This window comes from Corvus kubaryi, unplaced genomic scaffold (genome assembly GCF_017639235.1).
Source record: "Corvus kubaryi isolate FWS band 111438036 unplaced genomic scaffold, C.kubaryi_AGA036_p1.0 77, whole genome shotgun sequence".
Lineage (NCBI taxonomy): Eukaryota > Metazoa > Chordata > Aves > Passeriformes > Corvidae > Corvus > Corvus kubaryi.
In genome coordinates, this window is record NW_024582064.1 from 450,531 (window position 1) to 470,551 (window position 20,021).

General features: G+C 37.7%; 1 protein-coding gene across 8 annotated transcripts in view; it reads left to right on the forward strand.

Annotated features, from left to right (window-relative positions):
* The window catches only part of INPP4B (inositol polyphosphate-4-phosphatase type II B), a 315,266-nt gene that overhangs the window by 178,601 nt on the left and 116,644 nt on the right, over positions 1–20,021 (forward strand). For all 8 annotated transcript variants that reach the window (XM_042051970.1, XM_042051968.1, XM_042051973.1 and 5 more), the window contains 4 exons: positions 6,123–6,173; positions 9,524–9,603; positions 17,131–17,242; positions 19,891–19,963. In XM_042051970.1, coding sequence (XP_041907904.1) covers positions 6,123–6,173; positions 9,524–9,603; positions 17,131–17,242; positions 19,891–19,963 — 316 coding nt within the window. The remainder of the gene's footprint in view (positions 1–6,122; positions 6,174–9,523; positions 9,604–17,130; positions 17,243–19,890; positions 19,964–20,021) is intronic.

The window sequence follows — 20,021 nt, forward strand, 5'->3', positions numbered from 1 at the left end:
TTCCTTCCGAATTCCTTCCTTCCTTCCGAATTCCTTCCTTCCTTCCGAATTCCTTCCTTCCTTCCTTCCGAATTCCTTCCGAATTCCTTCCTTCCTTCCGAATTCCTTCCTTCCGAATTCCTTCCTTCCGAATTCCTTCCGAATTCCTTCCTTCCTTCCTTCCTTCCGAATTCCTTCCTTCCTTCCTTCCTGCCTTCCTGCCTTCCTTCCTGCCTTCCTTCCTTCCTGCCTTCCTTCCTTCCTGCCTGCCTTCCTGCCTTCCTGCCTTCCTGCCTTCCTCCCTCCCTCCCAAATTCCTTCCTTCCATTTTTTCATTGCATACACTAAAAATATATTAAAGATCATTTAGATTTGTGTGGCTAGATTTGGCAGCTTTTTCTTATTTCCAATAACTACAAGAGACAAATCAATCTTAGGACTCTGCCTTCAAGAATTATTTATTTACTATTTGAAAATAAATAAATGTGCAATAGAATAGACCTAAATATGGCGAGGTTGTTACAAGTGTGTTTCAAAGGGGTGTTTCCAGCTCTGTGATTTTCAGGCTTTTTTGCAGTGTACTGAGGAACAAGCTGTGTGTGTGATCTTAGTGCTTCATGGGGGAAAGGCTGCTAACAGAAGCTGCCTTTTTTCCCTCTTTGCATACCTTAGTAGTGTTTGGTAATCTGCAGACCAAGTGCCAGCAGCTGAAGCTCTGATCCATGCCAAGCTGGGCTGTGTCCCCACTATGAAACCTTTGCTTGAAATCTGAGCTTCACTGCGTGCTTGCATGGACAGGGCCGGTGTCATTTTGCATTGAGGCACAATGCAAAGTGGTGCAGCTCTGCCATGGCTGGCAATTATGCTGAGTTAATAGGCCTTGCTGGATCAGATCTGACTCTCTGCTGCATGCCCCTAAGCACTCATAATGTATAGATCTTTTCTGTTTCTTGATCAGTTCCAGTTTCCATGGGGATGTTGCGGAGATGGTATATTTTTTGTGGTGTGCTCAGTATAGAATTCCCAAGTAATCTGTTCTTTTTGAACTGTGGGGTTTTTTAAGGCGATTCTGATCAAATGCCCAAGCTGTAAAAATAGACAAACGAAACTGTATTTGTAAGGAAACACTCAAGACTTTTGTGTTTTTCTGCTCATTATTCATACACCAAGTTATGTACCTACATAAGCTGTTCATTTCTGTTAACCTCGGTCTTTGCTTGGGGGATCTCGTAATGCTTCTCTTGTGCCATGTATTCTATAGAAAGCACACAAAGATGCAGCCTCCCAGAGAAAGATACTGAGCTGTAGAGACATCTGAAAGAAAAGCAGTTTATGATGATTCTTAGAGACTGAGAAGCATGTCTTTTCTATTATCCTCACAGTAAGTCTTGAGAAGTGTGCCTGGAGGCAGCACACAGTGTCAGTGCTGCACAAATAAATGGTCTTGACTCCACACTCTGCAAAAGAGTCACATTCAAACACTGCCTATGGAAAGGATGCAGATAGTCCTGCCCTACTGGTTGACCTTTTCAGATAAGTAAACAGATGAAACTGTCAGTTGCTATACAGCAAGTAATGGGGCATATGTATTTTCCCTACTATCTGTAATAGGGAATACACACATATATATAAATATTTTATAATTTTAAATTTCATTAATATATAATAAACATCATACAGTTATTATAAAACATTGAAGTAATTTGTTATAACTTATATTCCCTGTATTTGTTTTCATCTTTAATTCAATTTTAATATTTATTAGTTTCTCTGCAGATCAGCATTTGCATTGGAACTGTAAACCCTGCAATACCATGTGCATGCCCATTGGGAAAAGATTTCCTCTTTTGTTTTACATGGCCTCTTGGAAATAATTGTGCACTGAAGGTTGGAAAATTACTGTATTGGTATTGTCCTTCATCCAATAAGCGCATATCCAACAAAATATTGATGGAAGTGTTTTACTTTGCCGACTACAATATGTTGATTGGGCTATTTAGCAAATTGTTAATCTATATGATGAAAATAAATAGCTGGTGAATGTACAATATCTTCTTTTAAGAATTAATTTGATGCATGTACTGGAAGGGGTCCTATCTTACAAAAACTGATTGATGTTGTTGCAGAACCCAGTAACAATTTCAGCATTTTCAGCTCACCCAGCACAAATACATAAAGCTGCAACTTCTTTGACTGAAAAATTCCAAGAAATAATTATTCCTAGATTCTAATGGGTGGTGGTGCCTTGCTCAGGCAGGCAGTGGTGGTGAAGATGGGCTGACTGCCCACAGCAGCTGTCTGTGGAGCTGAATGGCTGTGTTAGCAGAGTTCAGTGTTCTTTTCCCTGTGGGGGCAGAAAAGGTGCAGATGGTCACTGTCCCAGAGCACCTCCAGGTTAATGCGTATGCACATTATGTTCCCATATGACTGCCAGTTTTACTGAAGCTGGGAATGCTTTCCTGGAAGCTGCTTTATTGAAGGAGTGCAAGTCAATTTTTCAGTGACTGCTTTCAGTAGTTTCTTTTTATCTTTCCTTGCCTTGCCTAGCCTTGCCTGATGTGCGTACTTAGTTACTGTGAGATGCCAGGAGTGTATAGCAGTGATGACAGAGCAGAGCATTTGAGCAGCTAAAAGCAGTGAGTACTGGGAAGCCACTGGAAGCCATGGTTGATCTGATGGAGTAAATCCATAGTAACCAAGGAAAGGATCTAGCATTATTTGTTTGCAAAACTTGATTGTATTCTGAACATGGCCTTTGATCATCAACTGAAATGTGAAGGCTTTAATTAAGGGCAGGCAAAAAAGATTCAGTAATGATAATGGTTTGATCTTCTGTACTTTTGACAGTGTGTGTGGATGTGGTTCAGAGTGCTGCAAACGACTGAAAGAAATGTTCCTTTTAATTACACAAAACTGCCTTCTACTAAAGGACAGTTCATTAAAGCTGAATTTAGCATTTATGCCTAGAGAAATTTAACAGATATGTCTGTGAAAAATGCATTACTCATTGCATATTGTTCTGGATGAGATTTAAAGAAAATTAAGTGTATCACAAGTGCCCACTGTTGTCCACTGGTGTTCTTCCTGGTACAACAACCTGTGGTGTATAAAAGTTAACCATATTATTCTACAAATAAAATCACAGGAGTAGACACTAGCCAGAAACATTTTGCATTTCGCCTAGGTCACAAACTGTCTTTCTTGCATACCCTTGTGATCTCTTCTTGTCTGAGGAGGTAAAGCTGTAGCGTGTGCTATTCCAGGGAAGCATGGTCTTACCCCAGTTGTAAATGAACTCCCCACTCAGAGGTTTGCGTTTTGCACAGGAAAACCTAGAGCAAATGAGAAAACTGAAATTCTAACAGAGTAGTGGATACTTGGGATTAAAATCTGACTTTCTGCTTGTGTTTATATTTCGTAGTTGTTCTAGAGGGGGCCAGTAGGGAAAAGTTGATTTATGACAAGGTTTTAGAAAGTGCGGCAGTTTGTTTAATTAGGAAAGGCACTAGGAGGATATTTGACCTTTCAAATCCTCTGTATTTATCTCCATTTTTTTCTTTCATTTTGTGGATTGGGACTAGAACTGGCTTGTTTCTTATGTTTTATAAATGTTTATGAGCTGACTTTGTGTTTGTAATGAGGCCTGTGTGACCATCCCATAATGATACCCCAATAATTGCAGCATTCAGAGAGTTTGTTCAGGAACTCAACCAACAGACAGCCTGAAAGGGATCAGATCGTACTGCCCGTGTATGTATTTACATACACATATATGGCCTCTCTTTTAGTAAATATCAAATAATAAACCTCTTTCTTAAGTTATATATGTTTGCACACACTTGGATCAATATATTCAATTTAATTTCAAACAAAATATATTTTAGGGAGAAGAGAGGTACAGCCTAATGTCAGTCCCACCAAAGACAGTTACATTTGGCTGTACAAATACTGGTTATAAAGTGGTTAAAACCAAAGGAAAAGAAACAAACCTAGCTGAACTAAAAAGTATTGCAAAATGCAACAGATACTGTTTCTGTATTTTAAATCCATTTGAAAGTCAGGAATATGTTTTTATTATATGGAAGGTTCTAGATTAGTCAGGTGTTGACATCCCTTTCCACTTCTACATTGGGTCAGAAAAGCAGAAATACATTCTCCTGAATTGAGACTTTATCCAGCAAAAGAAGGAATTAATATTCTATGATTCTAAATGAGTGTTGAATTCCCTGGATTTCAATAAGTGTAAAAGATACTTGAACTTTCTCTTGCTGTGAAGCACAACTTAGTATCATATAAAAACATGTACACGTTTTAAAATACTTGCTGAACCTTTGCTGGGTTACAAATGCCTAAGTAAATGATGAAGAGGAAGGTTAATTCTTAAATTATTATTTTTTCTTGAAAAAATAGCCATAATAATAATTAAAAAATGTAAAGACCTCACTTCTTGTTGGGCCAGATATCACCTCTTTGAGGCTGGCACATTGAACAGCTTTTTAGCATCTTAAAATGACAGCATTTTTGGTCTGGTGTTGATACTCCATCTTTCTTTTAAGAAACAGATCTGCTCTAAGTTATTTCCCCAGCTTCAATGGGGAAAGATAGGTATCACCAACAAGAAAATGTCAGTAATTTCATTTCCATTTGTGACTTGAAACATTTAAAGGTAAATTTTAAATACAAATATTGCTATTGAACATTTTGTACTAGTTTTCTGTAGAAAGCCAAATGCTTTGGAGTTGCTAATGTTATATTAGTGGGGAAAATCTAAACGTAAAATTGCATCCAAATGAGGACTCCCACAGATTTCTAAAGTATTCTGTCCCTCATTAAATTAATTATAGCACTTTTTACTATTTTCAGGCTTTTGTGAAAAAGACAATGTTCTCACTGTAGGGAATCAAGGGATAAGAGCTGGCTGAGAAAAACCATGGTTCTACTTTGTCAAGTCTTTGTTGTGGACTTTATATTGGTGCTTTATAACAACATGTATTTAGAATAATAAACATACAAATTATCTTTGCTTTAAAGGAGAGCTTCTTTTTGTGTACTAAGTTGCAGCTAGAATAGAAGAATTGAGGGTCACATTTGAGGGCATAGAAAAAAAAATGAGTCTTTTGCCAAGAGATTTACAAAATGAGTTTGAGTTTTACTTGGAAGTCAAGCCAAAAGTTTGTCCTTGGGAATGAATATCTGTTATTTAGGCTAGGTAATCAAACAGATGTTCATGCTCAGTGTATTCTCCCTTGTGTGTTGCTTTTAACACCAAGTTATTCCAAAGGGCCGGTTTTGGCCCAGGCAGGCCATGTGAGAGGGATGTCACAGAGGTTTTCTTATATATTTTCTATCTAATTTTTGCTGGTTAATCAGTTGTCTGTTCTCAGCCACCACTCAACAATCAAATTATGAAGACACTGAAGACACACACCCACCCACATCCACAGACCAACCCATACTATATTTTGGGAAATGCAGAAGAGGAAGTCAGGTTATCCCATACTTGCTCTTGTGAAATGAAAGCAGTTGAGTACAGTGGCAGCTCCACCTTGCAGAAAATGCAGGGACAACTGGAGGTCCCTTGTAGGGGAGAATATAGAGACTTTCCCTCTTTGAATGCCTACAAATGTCTCTTACCTCAGAAATGCTCAGCAAGTGGCAGAAGGAGGCAGGGTCATACACTGAGTAGGACTGGGGATCAGGATTTCTGCTGCAGATCAGCTGGCAAAGGCAAGTACTTGGAGAAAATACTTTCTAATGTACTATGCTCTTTCACTTGAGGCTGAAAATTTTGTTTCCAGATAACGCCTCTAGATGAAGAATTCTGTCACTCAAGTTACAGTCAAAAAATCTCCTTTTAGGAAAGGAAAACCTGAACACAGCTTTTCTCCCTTTAGAGACTCAGGAAAGTTCAGAATGATAAATGGGCAGTGGTAAGATACTGTCTTCACAGGAACCAGCAGATATTGTGCTTAAATTACTAGTTGTTATAAATTATATATACATATATAGCTCCATTTAAATTTATCTCCAAAGTGTCAAAAGTGTGAGGAAAGAAAGGCATGATCACTTCTTTCATTCTAATTGGGAAGCAACAACAAAAAATGTAATGATTTATTGCCTTTATTTTCCCTCCCTTCTCTCAGGTCCGCACCAGTGTCCTACCTGATCACAAGGAACCAAGAGCAGATGTTGGGGTAAGCAATAATTTTCATTGATTTTTTGGGGTTTTTTTTTTTCATCTCATCAGCAGGCACAGACACTCACTGCTCAACAGGAGCTGACAAGCTTTTTTAATAGCAAAAGTTGTGTTAAATGAACAAGATAATCAATGCAGGAGTGATAGTCTCATGAACTGATGTAATCTGGTTCACATCTCTTGAAAATCTTTTTCAAATGAAGCTAACCTGAGACAAGCACGACTCTGTAAACTCCTTGCTAATGCCATACAAGCAATCTGGATGAGATTGAGAGGCTGGGATGGTATTGCCTCAATGAGCCTGGTCTGTCACCTTCTGGTCTTCATCTGCAGGATATCAAATGTTCTGCAGCAGGAGTTGCCTTTGGTTTGTGTTTTCAGAAAGTGCAGTGGCAACATAAAGAGGACTCATTTTTATGTGTAGATCTATAGATAGAGCTTTTGACAAAGGTATTGGGAAGTAATTTCTGCGTCTGAGAGGGCTAAAACCTCCCAGATAATATGGACACCTTGTGAGGGTGGGAAAGGTTGGTCTTGCTAGAGCTGAATAAAAGACCAAACACCACCCGGTGCAGGTGTCAGATCTGTCTGCAAACATGTAAAATAACTGAGGGTTTAAATTTTTAGCCTAAGGCGTTGACTTTTCTGCCTTACCAGGACTTCCTTGGCATAGTTTTCAGGACTTCAGCTAGTGTTTGAAAAATCTGTAACTTGTCAGCAAGTTCAATCTTAGTGAAATAATTGATGTGTTTTAACTTTTCATGTAGCTATTATAGAGACTTTTCTCTTTGGCTAGCTGAGATTACTCATCAAACTAGTCAAGGCACCTATCTTAAGATTTATTATTGTGACTGCAAGACTAGCAAAATTCCAAAGGAACATTACTCTGCAATTAGCATTACAGCAGCAATTCTGTTTAAAGCCTACTTTTCAAGCCTTTCCAAGTCATGTGGGCAAAGTTAGATTGCTTTGTAGACTGCCAGTTCAGGCCAGGGTGGACTATTGGAAACTAAATCAGTATGGAAAAATTATTCTCCAGTTTGATATTAGATCCCCTGAACATTAGCATAACTCTCTTCATTTGGGTCATGGGATCATTTCAAATTTTGTTTGATTTTGCACCTAGCTCTGTATTGTGAAGAAAAGAAACTTTTTTTCTAAATAAGTATAAAAATATAAAAAAAGAGAACTAAGTAGAACGTTTTAAGCTGATGAAATCATTCACCTTTAATTTCATGACACTGGAAAAGTAGATAAGACACTCAGAGATGTTTCGTGGGTACAATGTCTAAAGCTCTTTGACTGTATAAGAGAGCAGTGTAATTGCTTCTTGGCCCTGGTCACATGAGGACTCTGACTTAGGATCCTTAAATACATTTATAGCTCTATTGTGCTGCAGAAAGAAGCCCCAAGTGACAAAACCCTATCAGTTTCATTCCAAATACCCCTCTTCCCCTTTCCAAATGGTCAGGTTTCAAACATAAGCACTCAAATGTCATGAAATGCCAGAATAAAGGCTGCCATAGAGACCCTGTGCTGTGGAATGTGTTCTCACAGTATGAAGAAGGGTATGCTCTTGGGAGAAGATAAATAATCTGGGCTAAACGTGTGACCACAGAGTTTTAGTGCAGAAACACTGTCATGTTGACTGAATTAAAGGAAGACAGAACTACCTGTGTGTTCACTCCAGCAAGGTTGTGCATCACTGTGTGCCACACCTGGATGTCTTTTTCGTAGAAGTACATTTAATTTGGCACTGAAAATTACCCGTGATCTTTGCTTGTGCAGCTGTGTTATTTTTCTATATATATATCCTACAGGCCTTTGTGATTCCTTTACTCCTGTTCATCACTTCGCAGATCCACCATTTTCTCAGCCTTCCCTAGACTCTCAACTGGTATCTTTTTTTCTTTTGCTGCTTACGTGTCGACAAAAGCATAGGAAATCTAAGCCTGTGCCATTGATAGGAGCAAGTCATACCTCATGACTTAGTTTACCAAATGGGAGACCAGTGCTGGTGCTTACCTAATTTCAAAATTGTTATTTGAACTGTACATTTTCTATGGAAGAAAACTGATCTTAGTGTAGAGCTTTATTGTTTGCATTCAAAAACTCAATATCCTGCTGGCTTTCCTGAGAGAAAGCAGGCTGAAGGGTTTTTTTTTTTTTACCAGAGCAATTTACTCTTCTTAGCAGCAGCAAATTCTTTTCTGTTTTTCCCTGAAGGGAAAGGTGCTCTCTGCAGGCAGCCTCTGTTGACTCAGAGAGACTTGATTCTCCTTTAATTTGTATATCCAAGAATGTATATAATTTAGCCTGGAATTTTAATTTGCCATTCCAACAGTAAACTTAGTATTATGTAATAAAAAACAAATTTTGTGTCCTTCTTATTGTTTTATTGAAAAAAATTAAATATAGTGTCATGATCTCATTATAATTTATCTAGAGCAAGTGATATTGTGTTGTATATTTGAAAGATAAATGGATAGAAGATGGCCGTAGGCTGTTAGCTTCTTTCCCATTGTTACCAAGGCAAGAATACTACTGCTGGCCAAGTTGACAAAATGGGATTTCAGCAATGTGCAGCAGGATACCAGGAGAGGTTAAAAAATAACCAAAGTGCAAAAGAATATTTAATCCTTTTTCCTCTTTGTACTTTTTTTTTTTTTAACATGTGAAGGTAATTTTCATAGAAGAAAAAGATGTAGTGGTGTAGCTTATCAACTTTAGGCATTCTAGTTGCCTTAGCACATTTCTTTGCACTTGTAATGCAGTGAATAGGTTCACTTTACAGTGGAAATAGAGGAAAAAAGTACTTAAAGCATTGCCAAGAACTAGAGAAATATAACATTTCTATTAATAAACTTGTGCTGAACTCAATTTTAAAATACTTTCCTAGCAAATATGTTCATATTTGGAATACATGGTAGTGCCAAAGGCTTGAGGAAAAACCATAACAAGAACAACTTCGGTAAAAAACTTAGCATTCCTTGTAATCCAGAAATTAGAAAAATAGAAAGAAATAGATGCAAAATGCAAATACTTGTACTGAATGAAATTTTTCCTGTGGCTGTATGTCTTACAACATGTTATTTTGTCAGGTTGTTTGACCATTCTTAATGGAAAAGAGAACGTTTCCTGGCGATAAAACCAAAGTTTTTAACATTTTACTGATAATCATGATACAGATGCATAAAAAAATTTCTAGTGGATAGAGTGTCAAACTGTTATATTGAAATGCAATATTTTTTTAGGTACCAAAGAAAGAATTTCAAGTGTGAGATGAAAAGAAGTAACAACTAAAAAATGAATGGATGTGTTATTTTTTCTTTCTGCTTTGATTTGTAGCGAAGCTTCCTGGGCTGTGCAACATTTAGAGTAGTAGATCTGGTAAAGTCAAAGGAACAACAGTTGACCCTTACTCTCAGGTAAGTGTTTCCCTCTGTTGTAAATCATGGTGAGTTAATAACCCTTGGCACTTCTCATCCAAAGAAAGTCAACAAAGATGGGGAAGGGTCTGGAGCACAAGTCATATGAGGAAGGGCTGAGGGAGCTGGGAGTGTTTACCCTGAAGGAAAGGAGGCTCAGTGGGGACCTTATCACCCTTTGCAATTACCTGAAGGGAGGTGGTTGTGAGGTGGGGGTCCATCTCTTCTCCCAGGTGGCAAGTAAGAGGACAAGAGAAAACAGCCCCAAGTTGCACCAGTTGAGGCTTAGATTGGATATCAGGAAAAAAATCTTCACATGAGGGGTTATCAGGCACTGGAACAGGCTACCCAGGGGAGTAGGCAGGTCACCATCCCTGGAGGTATTTATAAGACATGTAGATGTGGCCCTGAGGAGCATGGTTTAATGATGGACTTGGCAGTGCTGGATTGATGGTTGGGCTCAATACTCTTAAAGGTCTTTTCCAGTCTAAAGAATTCTATGATTGCTGCTTGACTGGTTTTAAACTCCATATTCCATCAGGTATATATTAGAGGTCAACTTGAAGTGCTTCTAATTCTGCCATGCACAAATTCAAAATTAAACACCAAAATTAAATACCAACCCTATAAACTGGAGCTTCCCAGGTGCCAGATTAGAAAAGGTGATTTTATAATATGATAACCTATGGAAGAATTGCAGGCAATTTGGCATAGGGAATATTCTTTCAAAGTTTCCTTTAGAAAGGAGCATAAGATTCCCAGTTTGGTTTACTGTGTGTGGTTTAAACAATTAACAGTATACAGTTTGGTTTGGTTATCAGGCATGTTGAAAGAAGGAGGGCTTAATTATTATCCCATGTGAAAATGGTTGTGGTCTCCTAAACTCATTGTTATATGCAGCCATACTGAAATTATGGGGGATGTGATGTACAGCTCTAACCAGTGACAGGGTACAGAGCTGCAGGAGGGTCAGAGCCAATGTTCAAAACCTGGGGCTGGGCTGAACAGACATTTCTTAAAGCTGTGCACTGAAGGAAGGAAAAACAGTTTTAACCCTGTTACTCTCCTGCATGGCTTAAGATAAATGAAGATACAAATCAAAACCTTTTGAAGGTTATGGGCACCCTTTTAGGTGGTGATTTTCAGAATAAATTTATTGGACTTTTTATAGTGCAGGGATTTTGTTGAGCTGATTATTCCAAGTGCAATCGAGGCTTATTTGAGATTACTGGGAAGGTACAGTTAAGCTTCACAGAGCAAGTGCTCAAACTCATCATGCGTCTACAAAGGCAACATTTGGGGGGGAAAGAAGGTATGACTGGGAGAACTGAGACACTGGTGTATGTTGTGCCTGCGATATTGTACCTAGGTGCTGTGGGAAAGTTGTGTTACGTTTGTTACCCTGAGCACAGGAAGACAGCCTTAATTTGGTTTACGGAGCAAATTATGACCCATTCAGAGGTGTCGTGGTACTGCCACTGTGTCAAGGACATTTTTTAGAAATGGAAACCTGTTGAAGTATTTTGACACCTGCCTTCCTATTTCAACAAGAGTAGTTGCATATAAATGTGTGTAGTTTACAGGGCAAAGTTAACAAAGTACTTTGATTTTAATTTCTCCCAAACACAGAAAATGCCACACCTAACAAGGAGATAACTTTGTCTAACAAAAAAACCCAGTTAAATAAAATGTGAACTGACAGATCCCTATGGGACTCGAAGGCTAGATAAATGAATTCCAGCTTTTTGATTGTAAGAATCTATTCTTACATGAATTCAAGTCGTCTCTAGCTCTTTGGGATAAACCTTGCTTCTGTAACTGACATATTGAGAATTCAATCTGAAGACTGCCTTCAACAGGTGGCACAGTAACTGACAGAATGGAAAGTTTCAGGACAGTTTCAGAGTAAGTATTTTGTATCTCACCCATCCAATTTGTAATCAAAAAGTAATGATGGAAAACTTGTAAGAAATAGATGAAAAGTTTAATTAATATTTTTAGTCTTGGTTGTTCTCTTTGTTCAGCTAACACTAGAAGACAAATACACCAATTCAAATTAATTTCCAGATACATTAAATGATAGGGTATAGTCAGTTGGATTTTTTTTAAGAAAAAAAATCCTAACCATTCAAATGTGGGATTTTTTCTGATTATGATTATTCAGCAGCAGAAAGTCAGTAGAAATTATCTGCATTTCTTCGATGGCAATTTAACCAGAGCAGTCTACTAATTTAAGCTTGCTTTCCTCTAATCACCCTGAGGTAATAGTACCTCTCAGGAGGATAAAGGATATATCAAGGGACTTGTCCGAGCATGAATTTCTATTTAATTCTTGTTGATATTCTTTGGATATGAGTTTATCAGGAAGTGCCTGTGATTGAGATTCTTCTTTGTTAGATTAGAAGTAGAGATTTAAGGACCTGGAAATAGCTCTGTGGTGTACCCAGTAATTATTGGTGTAATTATAAAATCTGGTTGATTTTTAACTGAGTTTTCTTTTTGTTTTCCTTTCATTCTTTAGTTATTATGTCTTGCCATTGTCTTCCTGAGGTACAATGTAACAATATAAAAGTGTTTTTCAAGGAATATTCTTGTATTTTTTTGTTATTTTGTGGAGAGCTAACATGTGTCTACAATTTCTTACTGTTGACACACTGTGCTCTACTTTTCCCTTTTCCCACCATTGTACCCTAATAGCAATTAGGGACACAAGTTACAAAACCTCTACAAAAGGACTTTTTATTCGGATTGTCCTTTCTCCACCATAAAGGTTCTCTAAACTGGTGGCTGAGTGCTTCTGGTAGATCTGTGCACGTGTAGCTAATCATCAAAACACAAAAAGGTCAATTTGTAGAATTACTTCAGTGTACACCACTGATGTTGTCAGAGGAATTTAGTTGCTAGAGATTTGGGATTGCAGTTTCCAATATGAAATTTATAAAAAGAGAGATGCTTTCTGTAGACTTGCATGTTTCATTTTGCAGTGATAATGCAATGTCACTTGCTTCCAGCTTTCTCATACAGTTGTGATGATGAATGGGATAAAATGGGCTGTTGAACGAAACAAAAGTCCTTTTCAGTAGGAGAAGATTTCTTAACATTGACTCTACAATATTGTGTGTCCAATTAAAAAAAGAATCACGCATATTTTTTTCTTTCTAAATGAGAGCTAGGTATACGGGCTGTTAATTTAGCAACAAAAGCTGATTTTTTTTTAGTTGATTTAATTTAAAAGTTCAATTCAGAGGAACACTTTACCATACCCTTCCGTTAAGAACAGCACAATGTTTTGGTTCTTTGGTTTTTTTTCCCTTGGTTGAGCTCTGTGGCTTTTTGTAAAGAGCTAGCAATCAGTACTTCCATTAGCTCCTTCCCCTGTGGTGGTAGTTTGCCTGTTTCCAGGAAGGCTCTCTTGAGCTTGGGCAATTTTTGTTTGATTTCCACTTGGTTACATGTAAGAAGCAGCAAAAGAAAAAGATAATGGTTCTCTCTTGTGTTCTCTGCAAAAATAACGTCTGTCATGCTGCTCTTAAGAAACTAGACAAAAGTGTAGGTAGGGTACTTCAGTGTGAAACTGGGTTGGTGTCAATTCCACTCAGATCCTTTGGCACCTGTGAGCAGGAACTCTATAGCAGTGGAGCTAAACAAACAAGAACTAGGACAGAGTGCATGAATTATACAGATTATCTGGGAGGTTGTGCCTCTGCATGTCTGTCAATCATGTACTATGCAGACTTTCTTTAAGCATGTGTCAGTGCTTAAGCTCTTGGACAGTATCTGTTTGTCTAGCTATCTAATTTTAGTTGTCTTCATTAATCTTGGATAGGACTGAATTTTCTTTAAATAAAGGAGATAAACCTAAGTATTTTTGGAAAGAAAGTGCTCTTAATTTCCCTCCCTCCTAACATCTTGTAGTTCAGTGGGCCAGAAAACATGTAACTGCACTTTGGTAGTAGTAATATTCACAAAATTTAACTAACTAGAGAGAACTGAAAAGCAGCACAGTGATTTCTGCAGTCATTTACGTACCTAGCATAACTTCCCTAGGAAATGATGACCATAAAATACTATATATTTCACTACTTTTCCCTATTAAAATTCAAAAGAAATTTGTCTACAACTAGTTGTACTTGGTCTCCATCCTGAAATTGTTTCTTGGCTGCTTCATGTTGTGTCATCCACCCCAGAAAGCTGGTGAACAACAGCTTGGCTTTATAAGTCAGGCAAATCTCCACTAAAGTTGAGGTGAAACTTGTTCTGAAATGAAGCTTAATCAACTGTACATTGAAATAACGAAAACAGAAGGAACTGAGCATTGCAAAACTTTGTTTATTTACCTTAGAATGCAACAGAATGTTATTTACAGTGGACTTGTTTAAAACCAGTACTGATTGTTGTAATAGGCTTCACTGTGAATTCACAAAATAAACGTTTTTATGCAAGTACAATACTTTTGTGCGTGGATATATAAAAATATATTATACCAGTGGAGAAATTAATTTTATGACAATCTGCAAGTTAATCTGTGCTAATTGCATTTATTGTGTATTACGCACTGGAGAAAGGGGCTGCCTGCTAGACCCAGTCTGCAGTCTGCTTTTCAGGCAGTCATTTTGTCTTTTATAATTAACACAGCCATGCAAACATGCAGTTTGCTTCCTTTTTTTCTTTGTGTGTTTTTGAATATTTTTCTTTTCTTTTTTTTTTTTTTTGAAGAAAGGTGTGTGGCCATGGGAACCAATTAGCAGGCCTAAATTTGCATATTCAACATAGTAATGAGACTTGATGAGATCAGCATTGGAGGCAAATGACTGCTGTTCTCAGTCCATCTAGCTCACTTACTTTTCCATCACTAACTGGTTACCTTTTTCCTCTCTGGATGCCTTGGCCAGCATCTTATGGCCAGAAGTAATAAGGTGGGCACAAATTCCTGCTGCTCATGATGTTACTGGCGATCTCCTTTCCTCACATTTGAGGGAACTGATACTGACCTGGGGGTCCTTAAGGACTTGGGATGGTAGAGAAATCTATTTCAAATGCAGGTGCTCTGTGAACAGGTATCAGATGATTGCTGCTCCTTGTCCCAGGGCACTAAAACAAAATCAGCAATTTCCAGCTCCATAAGACAGGTGGATTTTGTGCCATGTATGGGCTTCTTACATTGACACTGATTTTATTCTTTTTGCAGTATCCCCCATCCCAACTTGCCCTGTGCAGGTTGTCAAGGTGCAGTCCTTTGTTCTGTGGGGATATAGTGTGTCTTGTCTCATGACTGAGAGCAATTTGATGCAGGGACCATCTTCACTGCACCATGCGGGTGCAGAGTGACCTTCTCAGCTTTACTAAACTTCAGCAAATAAGCTGGTTCCATCCTAATGCATTATGAAGTGTTCTAAAATCAGTCAACTATTTCTCTGGTGTTCTGTTGAGCAGTGTGTATGTGTGAGATTCTCTTCACATCTGTGCAGGCAAATGACACGAAGTGTGTACATATATGTGTGTGTGTGTGCTCAATACTATTTGTGCAAAGTAAAATAATACAGGTTTTATCCTATTAAAGTATGATCACTAAGGGGTTTTTTTTTATTTTTCCCACTGCATCACTTCTGTTTCTCCCTTTTAATTTTCTTTCAAGTGAAATACTAATCTCATGGTATTGCTGGAAAATTTGAAATGACTGACATGTCTATTTGAAGACTGTCATGTACTGCTGGGGTTTTAAAATCACAGAGTCTGACACTGCTCACAGCAGTTTCGCCCTGGGCATTTATAGAGCTCTTTGTTGATTTGTATGCCTGTAGCATTCAAAAGAAACTTTGATTTGGTGATTTGTTGGTTTTGTTGTTGTTGGCTTTTTCTGTTAAATTGTGTTTTCATATTTCTGTGTGGGAAGATAACTGGAGGAAGAAGTACAACTACAATGCACCAAGTCCGGCTGTTTAGTTTTATTGTGTTGCATTACCTTCTCTTGCAGGTAATGTATGTTCCAGATTGTAATATTGCATATGTATTAGACCAGAACAGGAGTGATTTTGACAAGAAAATAATAATAATAATAATAATAATAATAATAATAATTTTTTTAAAAAGTAAAAGTGAAATTAGATCAATCATTGTTTTTAAACCTGTACAAAATACGTATTACTCCTCATGCAGGCAAGCAATGCAGTGCTCACTGCCATACTGAGGCCAAGCTTTTAATAACAGCAGCAAGGGGAATATGTCACATTCTAAAGAACAAGAGACAAGGACTGCAAAAGTGCAACTATCATTTCCATTTCCATTGTATTTTACTGGAGCAACAGGCCTTGTTGGCTTGGATCAGTTCATTCACTTGGCACTTTGATCAGAACACCTTAAGATGTTGAAAAATTTTCAATCTTATAACCACACACTTTGGTTTTTAAAGCTATATGTGATTTGCTGACAATAATGTATTCCCTTTCTGCTTGGGAATACTGTAGTGCATTTGTTGACATAGCCGAGTTTGGGTGCCGGTTTGATGCAAGAAGGAGAAAAGAAGTGAAGTCAAACCATGAGGCTGTGGCAACTCAGGGGAAAGTTCTTCATTCAGAAGGGACTTAAGTTGTTCTCATGCATTTCAAAATTATTATGTATTTCTGCTCATAAGCACCATTTGGACATTGAACCCTTTCTACTTTCCTTCTGTATACTCTGTTAATTAACATAGGCTTCTTCAATTGCAAAACTATCTGGAATTGGTTCATTTTTAATTGTTCCTTTATTGTCAGTAATTAATTTGCCTTAGAGCAAATGAAGTTTTGAACATGTAAAATATGAAGAATTATGTTTATTTTGCAAGGTTTTATAGAAGACCAGATTTGTATAGTTGCAAAATAAGTGTATTCTACTGAGCCTAATGGTTTGCAACCAAAATAATTATTTAAATTGGAAGCTTGGGGTAACTATTTTTTGCGATTTTACTGTAGGAGTTGGACTTGATGATTCTAATGGGCCTGGAACTGTTCACCTGGAACTGTACTACCATTCCTATGTAGTTCAAGAAATAGGATGGATTCTGAATAATTACTCTGGGAAGGGATTACAAAAGGAAAAGTGATATTCAGATTAGTTTTGTTGTTTTGGTTTTGCAGGGTTTTTATTAATACACTGAGTACGTCCTTTCTTTGAAGATTGTTAGGAAACAAAGCCATGCACTCTGCAATGGGATTGCAGGTCCTAACTGGAATATTGGTGCAGTACTACAGCCCTTTATCCGATGGTCCACAGGCAGGATAAGGTCTAGAATGAACACTTGGCAGCGCTCATGGATTCATGCACCATTTATAGCACTTACGCATTCTCAGTTTTGTGATGAAAATATTCAGTGCCCTAAAGAATTTGCCTCATTGTTAACATTTGGTTTGTGATTGTAAATAACCAATTCAATACAGGTGACTGCAGCTGTACAGAATGGAGAAGGGACTAAATATTTACTGACAATATTTTAATTGAAAGAATTTGATGCTGCAAGTGACCCAGTGTTGTGGGTTGTTTTTTTTCCAGAACATCTGATGGTGGAAAGACAGTCGGTACCATTGAAGTCAATCTTGTGAAGATGGGAGAGCTAGAGGAGGGGGAAACAGACCACATCACAGCAGATACCCAGGATCAAAAGGTAGAAACTCAGTTTATTGCACAAAGTTAATTAGAATGATCAGTTGTACCAGATGTCTAAAATACTAATTACCAAATTGGGTTAAGGACTTAAAATTTCTGGAGTAAGTAATATGTACATTTATCTCCTTCGACTAAAAAAACCCTCATGAAAATATACAGAGTAATATTCTAACTTGAGTTTCCTAGTCCCTTTCCTTCCTTAAGAAAAAAATAGCTTATTTTTATCTCAACTGAATGTATTTGATCTCTTCTGATCAAAAAACTGTCCAGAGAGATGCCGTAAATATGGCTTCTTTTTTCCTTGGATAGCCGCTCTGCTTTCTGCCCTTGAAGTCCTATTCATGTTGATTTTTATGTGCAATCTGTGCCTACAATACTGAAAAGCTGGGAAGAATGACAGACAGGCAAGCCAAAGAAGAGGTGAATTCCCTTGCAGAGGTGCAGGTTCAGCTGCATTTCATGGGAGCACACAATTTTTGCAGCCCTAATACGATGGATTACTGCTTAACACTATGGTGTATTTCTGTTCTTCAAGGAAAAAAAAAAAGTACATATTGATAGAGGGAATGCAGCATTTTTTGTTTGGAAGTAAAATATAAAACCGTATTTTTTGAGAAAAGGACCTTATTTTCAATATATTTTCTGCTCAGCCAAACCAGTCTCGGGTAAAATTCTGAGAGTAGATTTTACACTTTATTTTCACCACTTATCTCAAAGGACTTCAATGCCTTTTTAAAACAGTAGATGAGTGGGACCAGTTCCAAAAAGCTAACAAATGCTGTGAAACCTTTCTGATTTTGAACTGTAAAACTTGTACAAGATATGCAACATGAGGGTTTTTTTCAGCCTTCTCTTTCATTTTGCTTTTCTTCCATTTCAAAATGTGAAATGAGACTCCTTGCAATTATTTGAGATGTAATAAATGAGCTGCATCTGGCCTGGGGGAGACAGAAGGCTTTAGTAGCATCTTTCTGGGGGTTTCTAATACTTGTAAAGAACGACCAGCCTTGCGACAGATGTATTTTCTGTGGTCTTTAAAGGATTCCTCAGTTTGTACAAATTAGTTGCAGCAGAGTCTTGGTTTATATGTTCATAGTGAGGATGTGTGCCAGTTTGGACAAATTTGGAGGAAAATATCCTCTGATAGAAGGCAGGTTACAACCATCCTTCCCCGCCCAGGTTTGGGAAAAAAGAAATTTTTTTCCTTGGAAGAGAGTGAAAGAGATAAAAACTATTTATTTAACAAACACACAGGAAAAGAATAATAATGCTAAATAATAAAACCTCTCGCCATGGAAAGAAACCTGGGAAGATTTCAGAGTCCTTCCGTAGTCTCTCTCTCCCCCTCCTTGGAGCTGGGACGGGGTGGTGGGCCCCCCTCCAGAGCCAAGGCCTCGGTGGAAAAGTCCTCCCAATATATTCTGATGTTGAAACTGTCCAGCAGAGGAAAAGGGAAAAAAACCGAAGTCCCAGGAAAACAAAAGTTCAACTCTCCGTCTCCCTCCAGAGAAAAAGGGCTGAAAGCTGGCTGGAAAGCAAGCAGGGTGGTTCTTCTACTCTCTACCTGTAGAAAGCAGAACACAGAGGAGTCTGTGTATCTGTGTCCTTGAAAACAAACTGTAAACTGCTTTGAAAGTTTTGCTGTTTTTTTTTTTCTCTCCCCCCTCTCCGGCTCAGTTTAAAGGCACAGAAACGGCAAAAAATTAATTTCTGGGCATAGAGCAGAGATAGGGGATACACATCGTAAAATCACCCCAAGAGAGGATGCAATTGTTAGAATGTAGAGTTACTGAATTACTTCAAATAAATAACTTTTGAATTGGGTTTGCTCACTTTTAGATAAACTATGTGCAGGAATTTCTCATGGAAGAGGAAGGTGATGGTTAAATTCATTTCCAGATGTCAACTGGTAGAGAATACATCATGTCTTGCTCTCTGCCTTAGGTTTTCCAACTGAACTTCTGGAAACTGGGGAACATAGCTCCCTATCACCTTTAGAGACTCTCATTTGTTTACTAGCTGGGGGTAGGAGGAGCATTAAAACTATACTTCATACTACATTTAACACAGGTGTACACTGATTGATTTTTCCATAAACTTTTTATACTTTTATGCACTAATCTTATCAAAGAAATATTCCAGTTCACTTGTATAACATATTACTTTTATCACAAACTGCAAGCACATTTTAAAGACTTTTATGTGCTTCCTACCTTTCCCTTGTTTAAAAATTGTTTTGTTGCAGAGTGCATGTGAAAACTACTTTGCCTAAAGAAACTCCTTTGAAAGCACAAAACTTGTCAAAAATTGTTTTAAACGAAAGTGCCTTATTCTTAAAAATATAATAAAATATATTATTAAGCTAAACTATTAATATCTCTCAACCCTTCTGCCACTATACTGCTAGGAAACCTTTCTGTTTTATTATGAAACAGCTGATCATATTTTGTCATTTTCTTGGCTATAATTTTGGTTGTGTTACAGTGTCTTGGAACAGAAATATAAAGAAAAAATGTAAATTATAATTAGGGCTTCGGAAGTTTATATTATTATCAGTGATGGTTTTCTGGCTACCTTTTATAAACTGCCATGGATTTATTTCAGACCCCTGAATGTGTCACATTTGTTGTTGCATTTCTTTTGCAGTGTGCATTGGTTCATGAGTGTACAGCCACTGAAGGCCTAAGTGGGAAAGACAACCTACCTTCCTTAAATGCAGGTAAGAATTCCAGCATCTCTAAGAGATGGCTCTTTCAATGCTATGTCAGGTCCTGAAG